We start from the raw sequence: 13736 nt of genomic DNA, 5'->3' as shown, positions 1-13736 counted from the left end.
AAAAACTATACTAGTAGGAGACCTGAACCTTCCTCTATCCGAACTAGATAAATCAAACCAAAAAATAAATAATATAGAGGTAAGAGAATTGAATGAAATCATAGAAAAATTAGAGTTAGTAGACATGTGGAGAAAAATAAATAGGGACAAAAAGGAATATACCTTCTTTTCAGCAGCACCTGGTACATTCACAAAGATTGACCATGTATTAGGGCATAAAAACATTGCAAACAAGTGCAAAAGAGCAGGAATAATAAATACAACTTTATCAGACCACAATGCAATGAAATAAATGGGTAGAAAAGGGCAGAAATAATAAATGCAAACTTCTCAGATCATGAAGCAATGAAAATAATAATTAGTAAGGGTACATGGAGAGGTAAATAAAAAATTAATTGGAAATTAAACAATATGATTCTCCCAAACCTGTTAGTCAAAGAACAAATCATAGAAACAATTAATAACTTCATTGAAGAAAATGACAATGGTGAGACATCCTTTCAAAACCTATGAGATACAGCCAAAGCAGTACTCAGGGGGAAATTTATATCCTTGAGTTCATATATTAATAAATTAAGGAGGGCAGAGGTCAATGAATTGGGCATGCAAGTTAAAAAACTAGAAAGAGAACAAATTAAAAATCCTCAGATGAAGATTAAATTAGAGATCCTAAATATCAAATGAGAAATTAATAAAATTGAAAGTCAAAGAACAATTGATTTAGTAAATAAGACTAGAAGTTGGTACTTTGAAAAAACAAATAAAATTGACAAAGTACTAGTCAGTCTAATTTAAAAAAGGAAAGAAAAAAACCAAATTGACAGTATCCAAGATGAAAAGGGAGACCTCACCTCTAATGAAGAGGAAATTAAGGCAATCATTAAAAACTACTAGGCCCAATTATATGGCAACAAATATGGCAATCTAGGTGAAATGGATGAATGCTTACAAAAAATATATAAATTGCCTAGAGTAACAGAGGAAGAAATAAATTACCTAAACAACCCCATATCAGAAAAAGAAATTGAACAAACCATCAAAGAACTCCCTAAGAAAAAAATCCCCAGATCCAGATGGATTCAGAAATGAATTCTATCAAACATTCAAAGAACAACTAATCCCAATATTATACAAACTATTCGACAGAATAAGCCAAGAAGGAGTTCTACCAAATTATTTTTATGACACAAACATGGTACTGATTCCAAAGCCAGACAGGTCAAAAACAGAGAAAGAAAACTATAGACCAATCTCCCTAGTGAATATAGATGCAAAAATCTTAAATAGGATACTAGCAAAAAGACTCTAGCAAGTCATTACAAGGGTTATCCACTATGACCAGGTAGGATTCATACCAGGAATGCAAGGATGGTTCAATATTAGGAAAACCAACCACATAATTGACCATATTAACAAGTAAACCAACAAAAATCACAGTATTATCTCAATAGATGCAGAAAAAGCCTTTGATAAAATACAAGACCCATTCCTATTGAAAACACTAGAAAGTATAGGAATAGAAGGGCCTTTCCTAAAAATAATAAATAGTATATATCTGAAACCATCAGCCAACATCATCTGCAATGGGGATAAATGAGAAGCCTTCCAAATAAGATCAGGAGTGAAACAAGGATGCCCATTATCACCTCTATTATTTAACATTGTACTAGAAACACTAGCAGTAGCAATTAGAGAAGAAAAAGAAATTTAAGGTATTAAAATAGGCAATGAGGATGCTGGTGGAGTTGTGAACTGATCCAACCATTCTGGAGGGCAATTTGGAACTATGCCCAAAGGGCGACAAAAGAATATCTACCCTTTGATCCAACCATAGCACTGCTGGGTCTGTACCCCAAAGAGATAATGGACAAAAAGACTTGTACAAAAATATTCATAGCTGCGCTCTTTGTGGTGGCCAAAAACTGGAAAAAGAGGGGATGCCCATCAATTGGGGAATGGCTGAGCAAATTGTGGTATATGTTGGTGATGGAATACTATTGGGCTCAAAGGAATAATAAAGTGGAGGAATTCCATGGGGACTTGAACAACCTCCAGGAATTGATGCAGAGTGAGAGGAGATGAACCAGGAAAACAATGTACACAGAGACTGATAAACTGTGGTACAATCGAATGCAATGAACCTCTCCATTAGTGGCAATGCAGTGATCCTGAACAACTTGGAGGAATCTATGAAAAAAAACACTATTCACACCCAGAGAAAACACTGTGGGAGTAAAAACACTGAAGAAAAACAACTGCTTGAATACATGGTTCGAAGGGATATGGTTGGGCATGTAGACTCTAAATGAACATCTTAGTGTAAACAACAACATGGAAATAGGTTCTATTCAAGCACACATGTAATACCCAATGAAATTGCATATTGGCTGCTGGAAAAGTGGGAGGTGGGCGGGGAGAGGGAAATAATGTGATTATTGTAAGCAAGGAATAATGTTCTAAATTGACTAAATAAACTTATTCAAATGAAAAAAAAAAGGAATGTAATTGACCAATTCAAGAGCTTCCAGGCTAAAGAGAATATTTTCCAAGAAGCCAGAAAGAGACAGTTTAGTTATCAAGGAGCACCAATCAAGATTACACAAGATCTAGCAGTTTCCACACTAAGGGACCACAAGTTTTGGAATATGATATTCAGAAAGGCAAGTGAATTGGGTCTTCAACCAAGGATCACCTATCCATCAAAACTGACTATATACTTCCAGGAAAAAGTATGGGCATTCAACAAAATAGAAGATTTCCAAATATTTGTAAAGAAAAGACCAGAACTAAGCAGAAAGTTTGATATCCAAACACAAAAATCAAGAGAAACATGAAAATGTAAATAAGAAAGAGAGGGGAAAGAAAAAATGTTTTTTTTTAATTTTCTTCTTTAAGGCCTTCAATGAAATCAAACTATTTATAATCCCATATGGAAAATTGTTATTTGTAACTCTCAAAAATTGTATTAACTATTATAGTAATTAGAAAAATTATTTATAGGTAGAGGTTGGGATTGTAAGTGGTCTAAGAGGATATGCAAAAAATAGAAATAATTATTGATGAGATGAAAGGGGAAGAAACCTTCAAAAGATTTATGCAAGAAAGGGAAAGGCAGAGCATCAAAGACCCAAAGAGCTGGAATCCTCTTGATGGTCTTGGAGAAGAAAGAGAAATTACTAACATGGACAGAAAACTTGATGAGGCAGAAAATAGGGAAAACAGTGAATCCCTAGAGTATTTTGTCTTGAATGGAGTATGAGTGAAGACTTCTCAGGGAAAAGAGTTGCCCTAGAGAGCTCTGAGGATGGAGAACCAAGGCAATTGAAGAAAAGGCAAAAGGCAGTGGGTATTTTGGTGTCTTTGGGGGAAGATTTCTGGCATTTTCTTATAATTAGTAGCTCCATTGTAGTCAGTCAATGAGAGATTCACAGACAATGAGAGACAGAACAACACAGAAACAATTTTGAATACCATTCATTTCTGAAGTTGGGCAGAGAGCTTGAAGCAAATAGAGTTGCTCAGTAAGGTGAATGAATAATTTTTTTTGTGACTTGGAAGATAAATAGTTAAGTAGAAAGAGAACATGAGTTTGAATCCTTTGCTGGGTCCTTCCAGATCTCTGGGACATTGAGTCAGTATTTTAAGCTCTGAGCCTTTGTTTACTCATATAAAAATTTTTTATTAATATTTCAATATAAAGGCACTATTGAATTGTTGTGAGGGCTATTATATGCAAAGCACCTTGTAATCTGAAGCATTAATTTCATGTAAATTATTATTGTCAGTATATTTATGAAAGATCAGAACAATTTAAGAATGTCTTGCTATGTGCAAAGTATTGTGTTAAGGGACTGGAGATACAACTATATTGTCAAAGACTCCACATTCTAATTGAATGTATTTTGAAAAGAGAGAAAACTAGAGGCTAAAGATATCAGTACATCAAGTGACAAATGAGAAAGCAAGTTGATTTAGGTTGTAAGGAGGTTGTAAGGAACTGGATCTAAGGAACTTGTTTCTTCTGCCAAGAAAAATGTCCTAGCTGGCCTTTCTGTTGAACCATCTGCTGCCTGGAGATAAATGACACAGCTAAGCCTTAAAGCTTATTGGTTCCTCTTTTATTTATTGTTCAATGCTAAGATGACTTTGAAAAAGCACCCACATCTTTTTCTCCCACAAGCTGGATGCTAAGTCCTACTGATTAGATAGAAGCCAACCAGCCTACAGTTTGCTTATTCTCTTGAATCCTGCTCTCCTCCAAGATGGTTGCTGTTTGGATCTCTGCTAATTTCTGGAAAATTGGTCTGTTAATGACATTGATGATGTTTTGCCTACCAGTCTCTTGGGCCAGGGACATCCCAGGTAAGTACAATAATATTATTCTCTAGATGATGTTTCCTACAGGGAAAAGAGACCTTGAGCTTCCAAGAATAGGGTGGAAATATCTCTCATTGTGGTGGAGAAGAGGCCACTGGAGAGCCTGGATAGGAATCCTTCTCTAGGAAAACAAAGTGATCATTTTGAGATCTATGTTGGGTCAGGGGACTACATCAGAGTCCTGAAGAAACCAAGGCTGTCCTCAGACAAGTCTGGCATCAGTATATGTTTCTGATGCCATTAATATGATAATGGGACTGAGAAGGTTCCCTTGAGAAAATTCATCTCTCACCTAGACTGCATCATCTGTAGTTTTCTCACTGCTCAGCCCATTCTGTTGATTTCTCTTTCTACTCTACATTGTTTACACAAATGTGAAATTCTCTTCCTAAAGTTCTCTCAAACCTTTGGTGTCTTCCCTTTACCTCTAGGACCAATTCTAATTCATCAGTCTGCCATTTAATGCTCTCACATTCATAATCCAACCCAACTCTCCAGTTTCATTTCATATCACTCTTCATTACATTTCAACTGTTCTCTCAGCATTCTTCAGAATGTGACCCTTATTTTTCTCCAAATATTTGTACGATCTTTATTCAGTGAAAACCAAGCTAGTCTTGTGTAATTTTTATCTTGTCTTCCTAAAACACTGTCAACATGGAATCTAGGAACCCCAACTTGTGGCCTAAGGGCATTTGGTGAACCACAGGTTTCAGGACTAGCTTGTAGGTTAAAGCTTCAGGTTTGACTCCACTTCACTAAGCCCAAGCTGAAGTCAAGTGACTCTCTGGTGCAGTAGGCAGCGTGTCAGTCTTACAAGCTGAAGGTCCCAAGTTCTATCTTGGGAATGAGGGTGTGATATACTGAGAGGCTTCTGAAGACTAAAAGAGTCACTCAACTTTGGCTTGGGCTTAGTCCCCATCTGAAGTGGATTGTTAAACTTGAGATTCCCGTCAGGGTGGATTCTCACAGGAGCAGGGTCAAATATGAAGCTTTAACCTACAAGCTAGTCCTGAAACCTGGGGTTCACCAGATCTCACTAGGCCACAAGTTTGGGGTTCCAAGATTCCATGTTGACAACACTATTATACTTATTGTACCTAAAAGAAATATTGCCTTACATGCATTCCTTTTTCCTTTCTCTGCCTCTTCCCTAAATAGATCCCTTTTAGTGCTGTAACAATTATATTCTACAGCATAATCAATAATTCACATATGAAGTAAAAAAGGAATATCGTGAAAGGAGAGTTCTCTTGGGCAGCCAGTTCTTTTCTTAAAAGATCTATGCATTTTTACAATCTTCTACTTCAACTGGTATTTTACAAAGGACCACAAGAAACTTTCATTTTTCTTTCTTTCTTTCTTTCTTTCTTTCTTTCTTTCTTTCTTTCTTTCTTTCTTTCTTTCTTTCTTTCTTTCTTTCTTTCTTTCTTTCTTTCTTTCTTTCTTTCTTTCTTTCTTTCTTTCTTTCTTTCTTTCTTTCTTTCTTTCTTTCTTTCTTTCTTTCTTTCTTTCTTTCTTTCTTTCTTTCTTTCTTTCTTTCTTTTTACAGTTTAGTCCTGTCTGGTTTCTACATGGAAGACTGAAACTTTCATGCTTGTTGTTAATTTTTGTTTTTTGCCAACTAAATCTGAGATGCAGCATTTTAGAGATTTAAATATCGTTGTTTCTACAGTATTGTTTGCTAATTTTAAAATAAAGTCATGATCAATGTGGGAAAAAAAGATGAGCAACAGCTCATCTTTTGAATATACTCCCTCCTCATGTCTGTCTCTCAATTTAGGTGATTGTAATGGGATTGACTTACTTCAAGGAATAACTCCAGTGCCTCATCCTCTGTGAAAGTTTCCTTGAGCTACCCAGGTTACACTGTTCTCTCTTTCCTCAAAATCCCTTATCTTACAGTCTCTTGAATTCATCTAATGGAGAATCACTCTTTGCTCACTGTCCTTGTCCCTGGAGTATCCTAGTACTACCATGTTAGGGGGAGTCAAAGATGAGGGTGAAGATTACCTTGTCCAAGTCCCTTCTCTATGTGCATCCTGGATCCTTGACTTTAACTGGTGTGTCTGGTCCCAGAGGAATGACCATAGCTCCTGTCAACCTGGAAAAATAGAACCACAAAAGTAGGTACAAAAGAACAAGTCTTTAATCAGGACAAGGGAGACAAGAGTTCTTAGGGTCACCACACAGAATCATGGGCACCCACAACACCACACTGAGCTAGGCTCTGAGACTGAGAACAATATCTCCCAGAAAAATGCCTCAGGAATAGGAATTTTCATCATGGGAATTTCCATGGAACCAAAAAATTTGGAGTCTTGTATACTCTTTAGGGAATATAACCAGAGAGAGAACTGACTAGTTGCATTGGGGCTTGGGAAGTCATAGCCAGGAGCTGGAGTATCTGGGAGATGCCCAAATACTAATAGAGAAACCAAGAAACCATAGAGGATACTTAAGACTTAAATAGCTCTCACTCCTATTCTGGGTGCTTAATGGCTGTCTGATGGTTTATTGTCCTGTCTGGGACAAGGGTCAGTTTGGGAATTCCTAGAAGGCAAGTTCCCATGGGACAAAGTTAAATTTGGGTGTCTCATAAAACAACTTGTTTCTCCAAGCTAAGTGAGATGTGGGGACTTTGTAAAGAAAGTAGGGTGCAGAGAGGCAGGAACAAATCTTTCCAGGGCCCTAGAGATAACAGGGAATTTCTCCAAGATTCCTGGTTTCCAGTTAATCTTGGACTCTTCCAATCACCTTGGTCCAATCTTCTTCACTCCCCAAATCTGTACTTCTAGGCAGATGAAGTAAATTTTTCTCGTTTCTCTTAGCACTTTACCCATCCTTTTCCATTACCTTCATCCCTTCTTTTATCCTATTTTTGTTATCTATGTGATTCTTTCCATATTCTAGTTTATAATGAGGTAATGAGGAGGTTATGTGGGGGTATTTTATATTTCTAGGGCTTCAAATGTTTTATGCACAGTAGGGACTTTATGGATTTGAACTAAATTTAATGGAATCTCTTGTGCCATGAAACGATGTCCCATTGGGTGGAAATCATTTTTTTTTTCAGTACTAGAACTTCTCCCTCACCCACCTTAGATTCCATGAGCTGCTCATTTATCCTGAGGTTCCTGGGCTCAACTTGTTTTTCTTTTTTAAGCCTTTCACCTAGTTTTCTTCCATGTGGGGGATTGATTGGTATTTGTTAAGCAATGTGGATTGGGGAAGAATACTGGGTCTGGAGTCAGAGGACTTGTTCTCCATTCCCACCTTTGATCCTTAGTAGCCTGGTATCTTTGGGGGGACTTACAGGCACCTTCTCAGTTTCCTCCTCTGTTAAAGTGAGGAACTGCACTAGATGCCCTTGAAGGAGGATTGAGAAATGGGAATTTTTTCAAGAAGAGAAACAGTTGAGAGTAGAACAACTGTGCCAGTGTGACGGGCATCTGCTGACCTGTGCAGTTGTACTGGGAGATTGGAGCTCAGATCCCTGGGGTCAGGGTTTTGGGGGGAATTCGGGCTTGGTGCAGGCAGGAGGAAGATCTTGGGAGAGAGTGAGGTCTCCAAAGCCTGGACTGGGGCACTGTGGAGGAGAGGATGCTGGGAGGAGGATGATCAAGAGAGGAAATAGCCCAGAAGGAGGCACAAAGCCCCATTCCCTTGTTCCTATTGTATTTGTGTCTGAGACAACAGAAGGTCCTTCCAAATTAGACATTCTGTGTCTCCCCGCTCTTCCCCTTCCCCCTTTCTCTGCATGTGAGGATTGTTTCTGTGTGTGTGAGGGTTGTGTGTATAATGATTGCTTCTGGATGTGTGGATGCATGTGAGGGTTCTGTGGGAGTGCTGGCATGTGCTGTGGGTTTTCTGGAATCCTCCACAGCAAGCAGTGTAGGTGAACGTTTTCAAGTTTGCGTGCCTAAACTATAACTTCAAGCTTCCTGTGAGCACCACATGAGCCCAGATGGAGGAGGGAGGAAGAGTTTGGAGGGAGCTTTGCCAGGGCATGCAAAACACATACCTCGGGGCTGTGGAGAGGGGAATGGAGCAGCTCTGCACCTGACACCCAGTACCTCACTATGACTTCACTCACACAGCAGTAGGGGCATTGCAGCCCTCTCAGACCCTCCACACCCAAAGTGGCCCTGGCCCTCCCCCGCCCAGAGGACGGGGCAGAGGTGTGGCCTCCCTGTCCCAGGATAGGCTGGTTCAACCCATCCCTCCCGGGATAGGTGGGGTTTGGTGCTTAAGGCTCAGAAACCCGGCCCAGCAGATGACCAGTCAGGCATTGACCCTGGGGATCCTCGCCTGGTCATGAGGCCTGAGTTGGTCAGTCAGCCCAGATCTGACGCTGCACCATGTCCTTCCACAGAGGATTTTGTGTACCAGTACAGAGCCCTGTGTTACTTCACCAACGGCTCCAAGCAGGTGCGGCTCGTGAATAGACACTTCTACAATGACCAGGAGACTGTCCGCTATGACAGTAAGCTGGGGAAACACGTGGCTGTGACAGAGCTGGGGCGGCGAGACGCGGACTATTGGAACAGCCGGAAAGACATCCTGGAGCGAAAACGAGCCTCATTAGACACGGTGTGCAGACACAACTACGAGGCATACAAGCCCTTCACTTTGGAAAGAAGAGGTAAGTGACCCCTCCCCCCTCTGACTTCCACCGTGGACCTCCCAGGACTTAACCCTGTGACCTCACCTGACCAGAGGAGGCTTCGCCTTATCCCCCTTCCCCCACCATGACGGGACCCCGCCCCCAAGGGGCTGCTAACAAAGTCTGGGTTAGGAGGACCCTGTGCAGCCCCGAAGTCTCTTATGGGGACAATAATAGCCGGGAGGCCCTGACCCACTGCATGACTGACAGCATGTCCCAGCCTGAGCTGGACTGGCCTGACAGGCAGGGGGATTCCCATCAGAAGGAAGGGGCAGTTTCTACACAAAAGCTGCCCTGTCTCCTCACACTTTGCTCCTCCTCTCCAGCCCAGCCCCGCCTGACCGTCTCCCCCTCCAAGCAAGAGGCCCAGCAGCACCTGCTTGTCTGCTCTGTGACTGGCTTCTATCCAAGCAAGATCAAGGTCACATGGTTGAAGAACGGGCAGGAGCAGACAGCCGGGGTTATCTCCACGGAGGTGATCCAGAATGGAGACTGGACCTATCAGACCCTGGTCATGCTGGAGACGATTCCCCAGAGCAGAGACATCTACACCTGCGGTGTGGAGCATGCCAGCCTCCAGAGCCCCATCACTATGGAATGGAGTGAGAGCCAACTTCCTTCCTCTGGCCCCAGCCTGCCCCCTCCCTGCACTCCTGGACTGGGGGGCCTCCAGCTCTGGAGTCCTTCAGTAAATGTTCATGAGCATTCTCCTCCCCTCCCCACCTCCCCAGCAGAGCTCCCTGCCTGCTCCAAGGGGCATCCCCTGAGCCTGGGGGCTTTCTGGAAACACTTATTGCTCAACATGGGGAACTTGACAAGTCTTCCTCCTTCCTTTCCTGAGGACCCAAATTCCCCTGAGGGTCCCTTCCCCCAGCAGAGACCATCTTTACCTCTGGGAACTCAGCCTTTAGACATCCCTGGGATGAAGAGGTGGGAAATGTCCTCAGAGAAGCAGTCATTCTCCCTGCCTCAACCCTGAACCCGCTGGACCTTTTTACTTCCGTTTCCTCTTCAGATGGAGATGGAATCCAGGCTTCTGTCCTGCTTCCCTCTATTTCTTAGTGCCCCCAAACCAGGCTGGGCCCTGAGGTTTTACATCCCTGGTGGATGCACTGATTGAGGGTGGGAGGGAGTGGCTGAAAAGTGGTGACCCCAAAGCATGCTCTCTGCAGGGGCCCAGTCTGGATCTGCCCAGAGCAAACTTGTGAGTGGAGTTGGAGGCTTTGTCCTGGGGCTGATCTTCCTCAGTGTAGGACTGATCCTCCACCTGAAGAGCCAGAAAGGTGAGGAGCATGGGAGAAGGGGGTGTGGCTCCCACTGAGCTCAGGCCATGGGGGAAGATGTGTCTCCACTGAGCCAGGGGCTCTGGCATTGGCCTTAGTTCTTCTTATCTCAGAGAGGACATTTATATCAGGAGTTCAGGTGAAAGCCCAGAGACACTGGGGTCACTCCAAAGCAAACCAACCTGGAATTGATGACTTGGAGGTATCATGAGATCCACATATTAGACTTGACAAAGAAAGGAAACCCTTAGACTTTTACAACCTCTGAACTTCCCCCTCTCTTTTAATGAAGATGAAAATGTCTCAGAAATAATTGGGTTAAAGTTTAGGTTCCTATTGGGATGGTGGATGGGAATCCTAAGTCTAGGGTAGAAATCCTCCAACCTCCAGATCTGACTGTTTGTGACCTGGTGTTGTTCTCTTTCTCTCTCTCATTCTTCCCCTCCCTACATCAGGACGTGCTGGGCCTCAGCCTGCAGGTAATGTCCCTGTTCCTTTCCCATCAAGGACCCCAGTTCTCCATCCCTGTGCTCAGACTAGAGGAGTGTGTGTGACTGTTTCCGATCCTCTCTCATTAGGCTCTTCTGATCCATAATTGGAGCTTGATGGGGTTCCTTGGAATGGGAGGGTCATGGTAGAATGGGGGATATTTTAACCTGTTGCTACAGGAAGTTTCCAGGACTATTCTCCAAATATCCTTTGATTCAGCAGAAGCCCTGCTGCAGGTAGTGCCCCTTCTCTTTGGGATCAGAGTTTTTGGAGATCACCTTGGGATTCCAGGAGGTAGAAAAAGATCAAAAGTCTGGGTTTTAAAAAGAAAAGTGATTTTGTTAAATCTCTTCCGGTGGTGAAGGTGAACTTTTGAGGGCAAAAGTAGGTGAATGAGGCCACTACTTCCACGCTCTCATCAGTCCCTTCCTCTTCCCTAGAGAAGAAAAGGTGCTGCTTTGAGGGTCTGTAGTTTGTAATGACTCTCTTTCCCCCTGCAGGTCTGCTAAGATAAACATTGGGATTGTGTCTTTCAAAGCGAGGGCCTTCTTTCCATGTTCTCCTGACCAGGGTCCCCATCACCCAGGACAGGGCTGAAGTTCAGTGATTGCCTTGGAGCCAGTTTTCTCTTGGACCTGGATGCTGTTTGCCATCCTCCTTCTTTCCAAAGACCCTGGGACTTCCACCTTCTGTTCTGGATGTTTTCTCTGTTCTTGGTACAGAGCCTAAGGGCAAAGGAAGTCTGCTCCTGCCCTTCCCATGTAGACTCCCTGTTACACTGCTAACTTTTCTGCATTAAGAATGTGGTTTTTTTCTGTAATTTTCCTTAATAAAAATGTCATCCATATCCTTTCTTGTATGCTCGGGACTGCTGGAGGAGATATATTAAGAAAATAAGCAAGAAGGACTGGGCCAAGACACTTCTCTGCACAAAGAAAAGGAAGAGGCATCTGATTAATGGATCCTGGGGCTGAGACCTGGCCTCCTCATGTGTCACAAACTGTAGCTGCCATTGCTATATTCCTCTTGGTATCTTATGTGGTTCCCAGCATAGTGCTTTGTATGGATTCAGTGCTAAGAAATCTGAGTTGAATGAAAGTATTTTATGAAAGAGGCCCCTTTACTATGTCTGCCACCATTCTTATTACTCTGCGGAATTGGGAGGATGCTATGAGTGGGGAATGGTTAGTGGGAAGGACTGAAGAATCCAGGGTGGTTTCAATTTTTCTTTTTTTCCCCAAGGCCTGCTGAGCTCAGTATGTTGAGATCCATGTCTAGAGATGGGAGGTCCTGGATTCAAATATGACCTCAGATACTCCTAGCTATGTGTCCTTGGGCAAGTCATTTAACCTCCATTCCCAAGTTCTTACCATTCTTCTGCCTTGCAAGCAATTCACAGTATTGATTCTAAGAGGAGAGTTGAGGGTTTAAATGTGTTTTCTTTCTACTGAAGGTGGTTCACTGCCCCTGTTTTAATCTCTACTTCCAGGTCTAGGGTTCTAGGCTCTTTAACTATTCTCCTTGGCTTGAGGGAATTTAGGGTATAGCACCAGTGACCAGACTTTTTATGACCAGCTAGCTCAATTTCTATCTTTTTCCTGCCTGTTTGGTCCCCCTTCTTTCTCTCAGATGAGCTCATTTGTCCCTACTGATAGAATTCAAACCCAATCAATATTAAGCATCAAGTGTTAATGCCCAGCCTAGATATGTGTTGGAGATTCTGACATGGAAAGCAATAGATCTAGCCTTCTGGAAGGGACACTTGCTTTGGGGCAGCAGGATCAATTTCATTGAGGAGGAGTCATCTGAGGTGGATTTTTGAAGGAAGAGAGAGATAAATTTAGCAATATGCTGGGAGAGTGGATGTTGAGAAGATGAGAAAGGAAAGTGAGATCTCTTCCAAGCAGAAAAGCAGTGTAAACATTAACATTGCCCTGGGTGTGGAAAGCACAAGAATAAGAGATTAAAAACTTCATCTATTTTGACTGGAATGTAACATTTTGAGATTTGGCTTATGATAAAGAGGTTATAATTATGTTGTAAAGGCCTTGAATATCAGTTGGCTGTTTAATTTGTATATAATAAATGATGGAAAACCACTAAAGATTTCTGACTTTAACCCATCTTAAATTAAGCTTCATTAAGCCTGGAAATCCCCCACTAAAAGTGGGGAACTGAAGAGTAGAGGTTGAATAAACGACAAATTACATGTTTTACAATTCTAGTTAAGATTGGCCTTTATGCCTCAATTTTATCCTCTTGGAAATGTAATGTTCTATAGACAGTTATAGAAATCATTTTAACAGACTTATTAAGAACCTATTATTGCAAGGCACCCATTAATGTTACTGAAATATTCAGTGTTTGTCTAGTCCTTGGCAACCTGTACCCTCTTTTCTCAGCTGTTGTGAAGTGATTTTCCCTGAATCAAACCATAAGTCAATCAAGAAACATTTGTTAAATACCTGATATATTCCATATCCAGAAGAGAAAAAGTAAAAAATCAATCAAACCCTTCCCTGAAAAAACTTGTAATTTATCTAGGGGAACATCATGAAGTAACAACAGACCTGAGCTACTGCATAGGTCTCCGGATACACTTTCCCAGGATGGGGCCCCTCAGTTCTGGGCTCACTCAGGTACTAGGTTCAGTTCTGGGAGAAGTGTGGCCACTGAAGGAATCAAGAACATTCCTGCACTGACTCTATGCCCAATTTTGGGGATCCCAAAGGAAAATCACATAAAACTTGAATTTTCCACAAGTCAAGGATCTCTCCAAAAGAGGTCAGAAAGATACTTGATCAAGTGTCCAATGGTGATCTGATGCAGGTCATGAAATTGTTTCCTTCACACAAAATAAATGATTACAGGTGGCAGCTCAACAAAACCAGGCATAACGATGAGAGGTCCTGGGTTCACAT

At 41.9% G+C, this 13736-nt stretch overlaps 1 protein-coding gene across 2 annotated transcripts; it reads left to right on the top strand.

Moving 5' to 3' along the window:
- The first annotated feature begins 4177 nt into the window (after positions 1–4177).
- On the top strand, positions 4178–11651 carry LOC100024589 (rano class II histocompatibility antigen, A beta chain-like). 2 transcript variants are annotated; one of them, XM_007483642.3, is made up of 6 exons: positions 4178–4362; positions 8753–9022; positions 9370–9645; positions 10216–10326; positions 10782–10805; positions 11316–11651. In XM_007483642.3, the coding sequence occupies exons 1-6, from the start codon at positions 4263–4265 to the stop codon at positions 11327–11329; spliced, it is 795 nt and encodes a 264-aa protein (XP_007483704.2). In that variant the 5' UTR covers positions 4178–4262; the 3' UTR covers positions 11330–11651. The 2 variants fall into 2 exon arrangements, with proteins under 2 accessions (XP_007483704.2, XP_056673939.1); XM_056817961.1 differs by lacking the exon at positions 10782–10805.
- The last annotated feature ends 2085 nt before the right edge of the window (positions 11652–13736 follow it).

The sequence above is a fragment of the Monodelphis domestica genome, chromosome 2, assembly GCF_027887165.1.
Source record: "Monodelphis domestica isolate mMonDom1 chromosome 2, mMonDom1.pri, whole genome shotgun sequence".
NCBI lineage: Eukaryota > Metazoa > Chordata > Mammalia > Didelphimorphia > Didelphidae > Monodelphis > Monodelphis domestica.
Note: the sequence above shows the minus strand (reverse complement) of the source record. Positions and strands in the feature narration are given on the sequence as shown.

What these genes read in the sequence shown, in the direction of transcription:
- LOC100024589 (XM_007483642.3), top strand. Translation starts at nt 4,263, where the DNA reads ATGGTTGCTGTTTGGATCTCTGCTAATTTCTGGAAAATTGGTCTGTTA. An exon ending in CTTCACTTTGGAAAGAAGAG is followed by an intron (nt 9,023 to 9,369) that starts GTAAGTGACCCC and finishes CCTCCTCTCCAG; the next exon opens with CCCAGCCCCGCCTGACCGTC. An exon ending in CCACCTGAAGAGCCAGAAAG is followed by an intron (nt 10,327 to 10,781) that starts GTGAGGAGCATG and finishes TCCCTACATCAG; the next exon opens with GACGTGCTGGGCCTCAGCCT.